This window comes from Pezoporus flaviventris, unplaced genomic scaffold (assembly GCF_033815535.1).
Source record: "Pezoporus flaviventris isolate CSIRO_AGI_PZ_B2104156 unplaced genomic scaffold, CSIRO_AGI_Pfla_v1 ptg000002l, whole genome shotgun sequence".
Taxonomy (NCBI): domain Eukaryota; kingdom Metazoa; phylum Chordata; class Aves; order Psittaciformes; family Psittacidae; genus Pezoporus; species Pezoporus flaviventris.
In genome coordinates this window covers 86,350,433-86,364,431 of record NW_026892550.1, presented here as the reverse complement: position 1 = coordinate 86,364,431, position 13,999 = coordinate 86,350,433, and the positions used below count along the sequence as shown (strand labels likewise).

Sequence of the window (13,999 nt, the reverse complement as noted above, 5' to 3'; positions counted from 1 at the left end):
TCTGTTAGCCATCTTTTTGCTGAAGATGTTCAATTTGATTGTTCAACACCAAATTTTAAAAATCATGCAAAATATTTTCTTCTGTTTGGTGTGAGAATTTTCTTTCTTTTACTACATGTCAGCTGTAGTTCAATGTAGAGGTAAAAATCAGCATAAAGAGAAAACAAGATGGAGGTTAACACCTGACACAGATATACCCAGCATTCTTAATCATCAAAGCACTAGTAAGTACAGCACTAGTAAGCTTTGTGATCAGGCAGATACCTTATCAGTACATGTGTTGTATTTACAGGGTTTTCTCATGAAAACTGACTTTTAATTCCTGAATTCAGCTTTTCCTGTGCATAGCTGTAAGGAAAATTCAGTCTTGATGGCTATAATAGAACCAAATGTTTGTGTCCTTACCTTGACAGAAGTAATGTTATGATAACAGGCTCCAAAGCAGGTAAGTGTTCCTTATAGGAGCTTGGTACAGCTTTTCTTTTTTTGCCTAACCAGTTAGGCTATTCAGGCACCTTTGCCCTGTTCTATCAGGAGGAAAATGTGGTTGAAAGAGTCAGACAGCTGTTTGATGTAAAGACCTTTTTCAGTGAACACAGAAAAAGTGATTTTCTTGTGCAGAAGTTCAAGCCAGTCTGCATAGTGGGTGTTTCACTGCTTTTATTTTTGCCAGCCTTTTGCCTCTCTTATACCTACACAAAGATTTAACCATTTAATTCTGGATTGTTTGTTGGTTTTGTTGTTGTTTTTTTTTTTTTGCCAGCACTAGGAAACCCCTCAACACGTAAGGCTTAACTTTCATTTACTTTTTTTCATGGTCTTCAGTAGTTGCTTCAAGTACTTGCAGGTGCATGACATACATGAAGAAACATTTAATTGCTCCTTCCACTCAGCTTAGCTTCAAACAGAAATGTTTAAGTATCATCAGCTTCGGAAAGACTTGAGATTGTCTTCAGATCAAAGACCTGTGAGTTCACAGTCATTCCAACAAGGCATTATTAATTTTTTAATTTAATTTCTCAGTTATGTAGATAGTTTAGCATACATTTTTTTAAGTTGGGTGGTTGGGGTTTTTTTTTCTGTAACTTTAAAAGCTGATTAAATACTGAGAACAGGTAAAGGGTTTGTAAAACTCAGATGCAGACATTTGCAACTTTTCTTCACCATGTATTTCTAAAACTCTTCTGTAGGACTTGCAGACCTTTCAGAAATGTCAAGTATATGTACTGCTCTATATCTTAGATGTTTGTTTTTCATAGTCATATTGGAAGTAGTCCACAAACCAATTCCTCATGGTGGCCTCCACCATCATTTTCAGGCCAAGGTTAAAGATCATGGCTAGAGTAGAAGAAAAGTCAGTTCTGTACATTTCTGGGTGAGTTACGTTGCTGTCAGTTTTTTATATTAGATTTGGTCTTAACTAGATTGCACAAAGCTGTTACAAGCAAATTGCTGTTTACAGAGAAAAGAATGTATTTCTGAATAATAATCTATATGGACTTCATACTCGAGTGATTTTTGAGTGATTGAAATAGAAGTTATTATTGATTTCTATAAAACTATTGGGAAATTAAGAATGAGGGCTTGTTTTCCTATCATTTCTATAATGCTGATCTCTAACAGCTCAAAAGACTCCAGCTGTGTAAAAGCACTCTTCTCGTCAAGGTCAGCTTTTAACTTCTCAACATGTAAAACAGTAATTACCTCAAATTTCTGACTCTATGAATTTCACAAAGTCTACAACAGCAAAAAGAGATGGAAACGTTCTGGAAGGCCAAGTTGCATTTAATAACTCAAGAAATTTGATGATGTCACCTTCTTCTGCAGTTTCTTCTGCATTATCAGCTCAGCAGGTTTTGAATGAAGCAGTATTTAATGAGGTGTTCCTTAAGAGTTCCCCTGAGAAAATCTAGCAGGAGATGGTGGTGGACACTGAGGTTCAAATTCTGTGAACCCCACACCAAAGCTCTAATGTCTAATTTTTTTTTTATTAGTTGCCTTTAGCTGGTAAGAAACATCCAGTACTGAAATGTGGATGGCATATTAATTCCAAGAACTGAATTAGTTAGTGCATCAGCTGTGTCTTAGAAAGGGCTGGACAGCTGCAGGCACTGCCTGGTAAAAGAAGTTTCTACAAGGTCCTGAGCACTTCAGATCATCGACTGTCTTATTGTGCCTTTTGAAAGAGCTAAAAGTTTTATGAGCCCTAATTCTGTTGGAGTCATGGTAGTTGAACTCTGCTATAATTTCCCATGCTCTTAAATGTTGTCGTACACTGATCAGATGCACTGTTAGCCTGGTATTTCTTAACCCATGATAAGATGTATTATTGCAAATAATACTTTGTTCTCACACTGTATTTCATTCATAGATCTCAAATTTTAATTGTGGATGTGACAACTCCTTTGTGTTGTACTTGTTCTCTAAAACATAGTTTTAAATAATTCTGCTCCCTCCTGTGACAGTTCTCAGCCCACTAAAGAATTGCCTGAAGATGGTGAAAGCTTCAAAATAGCCATTCATTTTTAATAGCATTCACCATGGCTTAGTTTGTATAGCAGCAGTGGATGTAAATATGGTATGGAATGTGTCAGATCAAATATGCAATATGACTGGTAAAATCTGGAAGATATTTATGGTTTATGAATAACTTTTCCTCATGTAAAAAGGCACATTACTTCTGTACCATTGACAGTGGCAGACTGCAGAACTGTACTGTTCTTGGAGATTCCTTACAGTGAAAGCCAACTCGTCTCACTGACTCACTAATGATTATTTAACTAATTTACTAAACATCTTCCATGTCAACCTCCTTTTAACAAAGAACCTTGTGATCCTGAGATGTTGCTTACAAGGGTTTATAAGATATTTTTTTCTCCATGGTCTTTCTGATACTGTTTTAGCAGCAAAATTCTTCCATGATAGCAGCCTGGTGCTGAGCCCTTTTTATGCCCTTGGTGTTAAACTGACCAAGCTTAGCTTTGGGATCAGAAGGGAGTTTTCCTGCAGGGCAAATAGGAAGCGGTAGTTGTTGGTTGAAGTTCTTCTTCCTTGTGTTGCTTCTAAGAATTTTCATTGCTTTTGAAGTGAATGAGATAGTGGCAATGACTTCTGCCCCTCTCCTGCTCTTTTCTTTTGCTATGTTGAAGTTGTGGATCTGCATTTGTTACCACTCACATGAGGTGTTCTCCTGATGCACCTGTATGTTATACAGAGAGGTCCCAAAATTTCTGACTATAACCATTGCCTCGTCCAACGAGTATCATACCTTGGAAGCTCTTAAAAAAACTGAGGACACCCCCTTTTGCTCTTCTTTTGTTGTCCTTCTCACAGGTTATTAGATATGCCTCCTGGTATGATGCTATTCTGAAGGATCCCCTCTCTGTCCTAGTTTGGCTCATCATTTAGGTACTGGAAGTTAGAGGTAATTTTCCCTAGAACTTCTATAGTCTGTGAAGGGTGATGCACACCAGGAACTATTGCAGGGACGCCAGGTTGCTTTCTGCGGAGGGTTATTTTCTCTTCTGACTATCCAGGCAGCCCTCTGAGATCTCCTAGTCATCTTACAGCCCGTGAAGTTACTAGGTACAAATGCCTCACTCCTTCATTATCTGTTTCCCAGTGTTTAATGACTGATTTTGCAGTACTCTTTTAATGCTGCTGACTTCACATGCAGAACCAGAGAACAACTGTTATTTAGTAGGTTACTTTTATGACTGGGAAACCAAAAAGTTTATTGTAAGTCAGTGCATTAACGTGTATTTTTAGAATATGAAATAAAAAATAGCTGTTTCTAATAGAAACTGTGGGCACTAACATAGAAATGAAGAATGACACAGGCCACAGGAAAGGTATTGTTTTCAGCATGTGTAGGTGTACTAGCAGATGTTTTTCCCGTGTCTCAAGCTGCACTAGCTTGCAGCATTACCAGGATGCAATTAGCTGCCTTTTTAATGTGGCTTTTTCTTTTCCTGTTAATGCACTATCCACCTGTAGCTATTCAACATTTAATTTCTAAGTCAAGTATTGGAGTCTATTTTGTTTGTTTGGGTGTTGTTTCGTATGTGTGTGTGTGTTTTAATGAGGTTTCTTTTGTCAGGTCGCCACAGGGGTGGTTAGAACCTCATCTCAAAATTTACCCAGTGGAAACTAACAGTTTGGTAGTCTTCTAGCAGCTGTTGCACATACAGTCTGCATTTCTGTCTGTCCATATCCTAGCAGGTAATTGTTTCTGTCAAGATGCATCACCCTGGGTAGTGACAGATATATTTGCTGGCAGTTTCAGCAGAGAGGTCAGTGATAGAGCAGGTATGGAGCAGGGGCTGTTCAAAGGGGTGTACTGGTAGAAGTCAAGCTTTGCTGAGAAGGGAGCCTGGGGTGTCTACTACCAGACAGAGTGCTTCCTCATTATATGGACAGAGCACTTCAGTCTCCAGTTTTGTCAAGCTGTCATCTTTCATTAACAATAAATCTGCTTGCTAAATAAATGAAAAAGGTAATAAAACATTTTTATTAGTCATGACAAATGCTTGTCTTATGAGAAGTTGATAAAATAATGACTAGATTTAAATATTTATTAAATCAACTTATTTTTTGAGCCATCCTTAAGACCTGAAGGTATTTTAGGATATGATAAAATTCATGTTATGTGTTGCACCAGTGGTGCAGTGCTGATCAGAAGAAATAAAACCATTCTCACTTTAATGTTTTTAATTTTAAGCTAGCCTGGCATTGCATGTTAACAGCATTTTTGTCCTATTTCTCAGTCTGCTCTCTCTTGTCAATGCCATCTGCTTGCTTATTTTACTACCTCTTTAACAACCAGGTGATTTTTGCCACCTCCACCCTCCTTGTCAATATGCCCAGCAGTCCCATTTGGGTTTATGGGGTTAGTGTGCTAAGCAATATTCATATGTTTATGTAAATGTGTTCTCTATTCTAAAGAACCTTTCTGCATTTCTAGTTCAATATCTTCTAAGTCTTCCAGCATCCTGGCTTACAGCATTGAATTATTTTACTATAGTCTAATCTGCTTGTTATGCCAGCTGGTTTTGTTGATCTGTAATGTATTCATTTATGCAAAAAGTTTTACTCTAGCAAAGCACCTAAGTGTGCAGGTAGATTTGGTGAAAGAATGTGATTATCTCAAAGCTAAGTACCTGCCTTAGTGCTTTGCTGGATTGGAGGCTTAGGAAAGAGAGGATAAGATTGGTCTAATAATGTTGAATGTGGTTTAGAGCTGCTTTATCGTAATAGCCTTATCATCAGACCAACTTCTGGTTATGGATACTCAATATGGAAGATTTCTTGCAGCTTGCCAGGCTTTTCTTGTTACTTCATAGTTTTCTAGATGTCTCTTCAGGCTTTTCTGAACTATAATCTTAAGCATGGTTTGCACAAGAAAAGGTATCTCCATCTTTTAGGAAGTAACCTCTGAGAAGCCATGTCTTAAAATACAGGATGTAGAAGGCAATGAAAAGCTGATGTTGCCAGTTCATTTGATTTTCATATGTGTTAGGAGAGCAAATTATTTAATACAATTCCAGACTGCAGTAGCCTGCAGAATAAATGTGGCAGTGAGACCAGATCAAAAAAGGAGGAAAAAAATAAAATAAAATGAATGGCACAAGGGTTAAATTCTACTCTGCTAGTAATTTGGGCTAAGCCAGTATTAGAACTATGGAGGTGGGGAGGGGAGAAATAAAAGACTTAAACCACTGAAAATGAAATCTGAAGAAAAGATGTACATGTATTTTTCCAGTTCTAGCTCTTATCTGCTGGTGTTTGTCTTTTTCCATTCCTCAGATCTGTGTGTTCATACTCCCATAGGTACCAGGGGGATTTTCAGGATTTAGTTTAATTCATGGTCACTGTAAAACATTACGAGAATTGCGGCTACTGCTTTCCCAAGTCAGAATTTAACTGGGCTATGTTTTTGCTTTCCCTGCTGCTGCATAGCCAGGGCATGAGGCATTGCTGAGACCAGAAAGCAATGCACAACACCAGGTGTTTTCAAAGAAAGGGACATTTGTTGAGTTGTCTGCACACCCTTCCTCTCCTGCAGTGGTTAGCTCAGAGGTGCTGTCGTTTCTGAAGCTGTAACAAGCTCCTTGTGGAACTCACACTGTGCAGTTTCCTGCATGTTATTTTTCAGAGCCAGGCTATACTATAGTTCTCTTTTCCCGTTGTTTCTCCCTGTGTGAGCTTTTGGTATCTTTATCAAGGATGGCACTTCAGCAAATGCTTAACTTGATTGCACTGCCTAGACTTGAAGATAGAAAAGGGATTAGGTGCTCTTGAAACATATGAACTAAGGCAGATGTTTAGTGCTTTCTAAGATGCAAACCAAATAAGTGCTTTCTCAGAAAGATTATTCATAATTGGTTTTGACTATATATATATCATGACAGGGAGAAGGAGGAAATAGCTGCGTAGCAGTAGATTTGTGACAGCTTCTCATGTTTATGGTTACTTGTCACCATGATAATTTTCAGCTGAATGCAGCCTATAGATAGGGCATTGCCAGCTTGTGCCTTCCTTCCTTTTAATGGGCACAGGGCAGATAGTAGTGAGTGGTGAGCAGCTCCCAGCTCTGTGTAGAGCTCTGTCCTGCCTTGCTGAGAGCCTTTGCTCACTTTGCCTTTCTTTGTCTGTTTTTCCTTCTGTGTTTGTTTAAATTGCAAAGGCTACAAAGGTGAGGGCTGGCTCCCGCTCTGTGTTTGACCCTGCCTGCCAAACCTGGGGCACCTGCTGCCCACTGGCATATCAAAATGTTTTTGTAATACTAATAAGTATTAAGAAATTTCTCATTTGCCACTTAATCGTCTGCAGCTTGGGACTTTCACTGTGTTTGAGGGTAACTGACCACTCCACCATCAATACAAAAAGTCTCAGAGGTCTGAGGATACTTTCAGGCTCTCGGTGTTTGTCATTGATATCTTCAGTGATGGCTCAGGTGCCTGGGATTTAGGTCCACCCTATGGACACTGTTAAAAGGTCCCTGAAGTGTCTCAAGGGGAAAATTGAGATAGAAGCATGCAGTTCCAGAGCAGAGTTGGCAATGCTGGTCTGATATCCATACATCTTTAATGCAACAGGGACAGTCTTCTGCCTTTCTAATATGTGTGTCAGTGCAGATTTTGCATTGATTTTGGTAGTGTAGGAGAATGCAAGTGGACTGAGGTATTGGTCCTAACTTGCACATACTGTGAGCTATGTTCTCAGCTGTGAGGCTATATGCATAATACTTTCTGCCTGACATTAGTTTTCTATTTGTCTTTTGCAGCACTTTTACAGGCAGTCATAGCTGGTGATCTACTGAAGGTAAGTACAGAGCACTGAGTGTCCCCTTTTTCACAGCTTTTTGCAGGTCTGATATACTGTAAATTTTATCACACCTCTGCTCAAAACATAAATAGACTGCTGTAAGGACTGCTGGCAAGTGCCATTTTACAGCCTTTCCAGGAAACCCTGAATATTAGGGGAACACATCAGTCAGGTGAGGTGTGAAATACAAGTGAATAGGATCGGGTGTTAGACAGCACTTTTCAGCCCAGGATTCATAGTGCACTGCACAGAGCAATGTGTCAGTTACTAACAGGGAAATTACTATATTGGCAAATGCAGTGCTGAACAGCAGGGTAGTTCTGACACAGCCTTACACAGTCAAGGATATTTTATGGCATTGAGGTTGCTGGCCAAGCCCTAGAGTTGCTGGAGGTTTCTTAACTTATACCAAGACAATTGCTAGACCAGGTAAAGCAAGCCTCAGCTTGCTGGTTTATCACCTGACTGATGTCTCAAAATATGTAGTGTCTCAGTATTGTCTGCTATGGGGAGGAAAAAGGTACCCGTGCAAAACCATTTTGTGCCCCAAATCTGAAGTTCCATTTCTGCCAGTTATTCAGGCTGTATTTTTCAGTAGCCAAGTCAGGATTTGAAAACACGCCCTTGAATTTGGATGGGGACTGTGATTAACGATTGCAATTTTATCTGTGAGAAGCAAGCTTGGAGCCATTTGTAAAACTGACAGTACTGTTAGGCCAACCCTTTGCCTGCAGGTGCCCCTTCTGTACCTCTGACGCTGCACTTGTGTCTGCAGCATCTATGGAGCAGTCCTTCAACCAGAAGTCATAAAAATATTGTCCCCTTTCTGCTGCTTGAAAACTTTTTGCCCAAGTTTGCTTTGACAGGGAAACTTCTTGCTTTTCTTCAGATGTACTACGTTGTAAATTATGTCTCCTCTGTTGCAATCCTCTCCCTCTTCTCTGCAGTGATCTGCTCTGCATTTTCCTTCCTCCCCTGATTTTGCAGTGTTTGTGAGACCTGGCATGTTGCTGTTTCCTGCCTGTTCTCACCCAGCGCAGTGCTTCCCCCTCTGCCAGCCCTAGCTAGGGGGCAGAAAATGAGAAGAGCCATGTGGGGCACCTGAACCCCACCTCCCTGCAGATTTTTGAGTCCTGGTTTAGTCAGAAAGTGTTTGTCTTCTGTGCTGAGGAAAAATTGGAATTTTCAGTAGAGAAGCCAGAATTTTCTATCAAATATGTATAGTCTAAAATATCTCAACAGCATCACCAGAAGTGGTTTGCAGACATTGCTAGCAAACAATAATTCATTGCCCGTAGAGTCAAAATGTCTCATTGTTTAGAAAGTACAAAGTTCTTTTCTTAGCACATATAGTTTCAATACTTCTAGTTTCAGAAATTTTTTCACTGGGACCTAAAAGCTGGCTTTTTAATATTTTATTTCTTTTTATTCCAGTTTTGTACTGACCTGCTATGACAATTAGTAAATAATTTGTCTGCAATAATTTGTTTTTCTGGTCCTCACATATTATCCTTCTGTTTGTCTTTTGTTTCCAGTTCATAGAATGCTGTAAAAAAGGAGCCAATTTGTTAATCCAAGGACCCGATCGCTGCTCCTTGTTGCACCATGCTGCCAAAACAGGGCATGGTGAGATTGTGAAATACATCCTGGAACATGGTGAGTCACAGTGGGCAAATCCACAGAGTACTGTACTTTGGCCAAGTGTCAGTCAGGTAAAACTTCAGTGTGGCTGGAAGTGCCCTCAGTCATCTGTGGTCACCCTCAGCAAGATGTCCACCTGCAGCATGTGTGAGCAGGAGGCTAGGAATGTGGGTGGCATCAGTGGCAGTGATGACTCCAGATAAAGGGAAAGTCTGGAAATGAAAATAAAGATGGCTTTTGAATAGGGTGGGTATTTTCACAGTTGCATTAGTTGAGGGGCTGTAAAGAAACAGTGTGATGCTTCAGTTAGAACCTCTAGCATATGAAACCTCTTTATGAATTTGCTCTTCAATTAGAGCATATAATTTAGAAAGTACCTAATCTTCATTAATACATTTACATCAATGGAAAGCGCATCCAGCCATTAGTATGTTATTTCAGTATTTAGTAACATGCTGGTTAGGAATCTGTGCATTTATTTGTAGACTAGGTTCACCTAGCTTTGCTTCCAACCCTTCATTATTCTGTCTCTGTTATATTCGATAACAAAGTTATCTCTGTTAGATTTGATAACAAAGATTCTTTATCTCCATTCCATATTTATATGTATACTTATATTTATACTTGAATGTATTTATATTTTTATATTTAGACTGTGATCATGTTGTTTCCCTTTTTTTCTTTTGATTCTTTTTGCCTTTTTCAGTAACAGTATTGCAGGCATTCTTACACAGGATATGCAGCAATTTCTGTGTATATACATTTGAGACAGCCACATTAGGAATTTCTGCCTGTTGAACTGCCTTAATCTTGTTCACTGATTGCTGCAGAGTAGCACAGTAATATTGTTGCTAAAGTCCCAGTCATCAGCCTGCTGCACTATAGGAAATATTTTCTAGTCTTTTAAACACTCTTGTAGCTTTTCTCTGATCCCTCTTCAAAATATCAGTGGCTATTTTGACTTCTAGATGTCAGAATCAGCTACGTTATTTCAGCAGCAGTGTTATTAGCACTAACCACAGAGACTGCCTTTGGCAACTGGAATAAGTGTTACCTAATGCTTGAAAGTTACTGCAGAAATTGTACAAGGAGAAGAAATGAGCACAATTCACATGAAAGGAAGAGACAATATCCATCTGTTAGTATTCGTGTTGATTGGAGTGGGATTCAGCTTGAGCTTGACTCCTAAATTTATTTGTCAAGCTAGATGTTTACATACAGGTGCCAGATAACCTGTGGGTCTAAGTTCCTGTACTGTCAGCAGAGATCTATGACTGAGTTCATTTGCACATGTATGACAGAAGTACTAGAGGAGACCTGCCCTTTTTCACTGCCAGATGGAAGTGAGGAGGGCATCTTTAATAGCAGCAGACTTCTATTATAACTAGCTCAAGGGAGATGTTAGTCAAGGTAGTTATTGAAGCCCAGCAACTGATTCAGCTGACAGTTACCTGTGCACTTTGTTCATTTACTTAAACATAACTATTTAATGTCATTTCCCTTGGATATCCAGGACATCTGCATAGGTCTACAAGGTAACATACAAGGCGTGTAGGAGACCCATGCTAGACTGGCATCTGAGGCCAAGCGAACATCCCTCTCATTCCAAATGCATCCCAAGGCTTGTCTGTAGGCATATCAAATAGCACAAAATGTCTGTGTGTGGGTGGCCTGGGTTCAGCTGCAAATGGTTATTTTTCTCCTTTTTAGCTTCCTTTTTAGCTTCCCTGCCTTTTCTAGCTGGTGCAGTGCTGTGTTTTTTACTTTAGCCTGAGAACAGTGCTGATAACACAGCAATGTTTTCAGTTGTTGTTAAGTAATGTTTACTCCGATCAAGGACTTTTCAGTCTCATGTTCTGCCAGTGAGGAGGGGCACGGGAAACTGGGAGGAAGCAGAGACAGGACACCTGACCCAAACTAGCCAAACGGGTATTCCATACCACAGCATATCATGCCCAGTATATAAACTGGGGCGAGTCACCTGTAAGGGCAGATAGCTGCTCAGGTTGGGCTGAGTATCAGTCAGCAGGTGGTGAGCAATAGTATCTTGCATCATTTGTGTTTATTGGTTTCTTTTCCCTTTCCCTTTTATTATTAATATTCTTCCCCCTTGCTATTTCCACCATTATTATTATTATTACTTTAGTTACTGGACTGTTCTTACCTCAACCCATGGGATTTACATTCTTTTGATTGTCCTCCCCATCCCACTGGAGGGGGGGGGAAATGGGGGAGAGTGAGCGAGCGGCTGCTTGGTTCTGATTTGCCAGCTGGGCTTAAACCATGACAGTGGGCAGCTGAACTGTGCCCCAGATACCAAACTGAGGGGGAATGAATTGCTCTTTTACTCTTTTATGTATAGATACGTACATATAGGTAGCCAAGTTGCCCTTATATCCAAATATTGGCTAGTTTTCTTACCAGTTGTGACAAGCCTTGCCAGTGCTAACTTTATTTAACTTCTGTGGATTGTCATTAGTCACAGCGATTATACGTGCCTCTGAATTTTACAGACAGACATAATTTCACTTAATTTTCTTACTGCCTCTGGTCTCTACTCACACTGCGTGTGACCTGTGCTAATTCACTGTCATGGCTGCTTCTCCGGGATTTTTCTTTGACGCATATACCTTAACTTAGTCAGTCTGACCCAGTCACCATTTCTTTAGTGAAGGTTTAAGATGGGACCAATTAATCTGGTAAGGATATGAGAAGGCAATCCATGGGAATTTTTGAACTGAATAGAGAAATATGAGGGATTACAGACTGTTAGACAAAGACAAATCAAAAGGTTGAGCAAATGTCAGCTCAGTTCCTCTCTTTCCCCTTTATCCCTAAGAATGGCAGGAAGCTTTTGCAGCTTTCCAGACATATGTCCTCTGGGCTTCTCCAGATGCATTGTTTGTTTAACATTCTCTAGGGATCAGAGTGCATGGGACAATGCTTTAATAGAGGCCTCTGCTCTTCGCCCACCAAGCAATTAATGAAACTCATTTCTACCCTGGGCACTTCTTGCTCACAAACAAGCTCTCTTGCTGAATCATCATCATCATAATGCCCTTGGTTTTTTTTTTTTTTGCTGCATCTCTGGTATCTGGCATCTTCTCAACATTAATTACTGTACTAAACCCAATGCTACTAATGTCTGAGGCTTTCCCTGCACCTAGCTTCTCATTTCTGTTGATACCCACCCTTGATAAAAATGATACTTACTCTTCTTCTGGCAGTCACCTCTGCCCAGCTAAACTTCCTCTGTAGTTTGTCTGCTTCCCGTACATATCTGGAGAGAGTTAATAGGAGTTCCAGTGTAAAATACTCTCCAGCATACAACACAGAAAACCTGTTATTTAATGACACAAAGAAAATCTTCTGAATATCTTCAGAAAACAGCAGCAGCAACAAAATTGCGCAGGAGAGAAATCATCTCACCAGGAATTTTAACTGCCTAGTTTGAAAATAGCAGAGTAAATAAAACACGATATAGGAGTGGGGTCCACAGCACTGGGATTATGAAGGAGAGAAAATGCTGTAGTGATGCTGAATCTCCATACAGTGGAGATGGTTTTATGCTTTCTGCAAACATGCAGGATATGTTAATATGAGAGCTTGTCCTGTGATCTTGATGAGAATGATTTCAGATGTTGAAGGGAAGAAAATAACCCTTCTTAAATTAGAAAAAGCAGAGGTGAGTCATACAAGCAGGGAGCTGTGCAGTATCGTCAGATACTTAGTAGTGGACTAGCTCAAGCCTGGAATAGCAGCTGAAGCACCAATGTAGTAGGTGTCAGGACAACAGCTGCTTACTGCTGCAGGAACAGTTGTGTTGGCTGCTGTTCCTGCAAAACAGTTCCTCTCTATTCCCTGCACAGGAATGGCAGATACACAGACATATCTGTTGTTCAAGACTGCCTTATTAAATTAGGGGTCTTTTGCTTGTAGTAGGAAGGTAACCTTTTAAGATCTGTCTGTAGCTAGGCTAAGAAGCACAGCTAGAGACTAAGGGCCAATCTCAGTAGATATCAGAACCACATCTGTTTATTGCTGCAGTGAGCAACTGTCTCACACCATAATGCATACACGTTAGGGGAGAGTTAAGTGTTTACTTGCTTAACACAAATAGAATTAAGGAAGGTTTAAGAAGCTCCATTAGAAGAAGGACCTCCTAAATCATCATCTGTATTTGAATCAAAGTTGGCTTTGAGTCTTTATCTGGCAGTTGTGAACTACTTATTATTTATAACCATTGTACAAGACATTCTGTTTGCCTCCTCCTCTTCTCTAGGGGCTCAAGAATTCAGCATTTCATCTAGGGTATTTTAATTTTAAACAGAAGAGAAGAAAGTTGTTTGCAGTTGCTTTAGGAGTTTGTGGTGGGAACTTCTGATAGAACAGTCAGTAAAGCATCCCATCCTGAACATTTCAAATCTCAGCATCCTTGCTCCATTAGATAACATCCTCTGATAAGAAAGTCTTTTGTTACTATTAGCGCTATAAAGTCAACAGTGAAGAGCTGACAGTGAGTTTGGATTTGAATCTTGACCAGATTCAGGAGTGTCAAGGAAAGCTTTTGGAAAGCAGACTTTGCCATGACAGAGACATACGTCAGGGACAAAGTGTGAATAGTCATCAGAAAGACTGAAGAAGAGTGTATTTGCCTGACTTTTGTTAGTATGTCTAGATTTGCAGAATGATTTAAGGTTTGTGACGGTCCTAAGGAGAAAACAGCTTAATTTTCCTATAAGGTACAAGATATAAAGCAGTCCATTTTAATTTGCAAGTTTAATAAGTTTAGGTCAGCGTGACTGAGACAGAGTTACGATGGAATGCATGCTCCCATAGCCTGACTACCATCTATGTTGCAGTGGGAATTCTGAGTTAAGGGGGACTAATAGTACTAACCAGACATTGTTAATCTTCACATTGGGTAAAAATGAGGAGTGCGGAGTGAGGGAAAGGCTTTAAATAGTTTTGACTTTGTAGATTACTGTCATTTTAAAAATACTCCCTCTTTGAAGATAAGGAACCGAATTCA

At 39.8% G+C, this 13,999-nt stretch overlaps 1 protein-coding gene across 5 annotated transcripts in view; it reads left to right on the top strand.

Annotated features, from left to right (window-relative positions):
- The window catches only part of DGKI (diacylglycerol kinase iota), a 206,246-nt gene that overhangs the window by 184,946 nt on the left and 7,301 nt on the right, over window positions 1–13,999 (top strand). For all 5 annotated transcript variants that reach the window (XM_061444897.1, XM_061444894.1, XM_061444893.1 and 2 more), the window contains 2 exons: window positions 7,286–7,323; window positions 8,862–8,982. In XM_061444897.1, coding sequence (XP_061300881.1) covers window positions 7,286–7,323; window positions 8,862–8,982 — 159 coding nt within the window. The remainder of the gene's footprint in view (window positions 1–7,285; window positions 7,324–8,861; window positions 8,983–13,999) is intronic.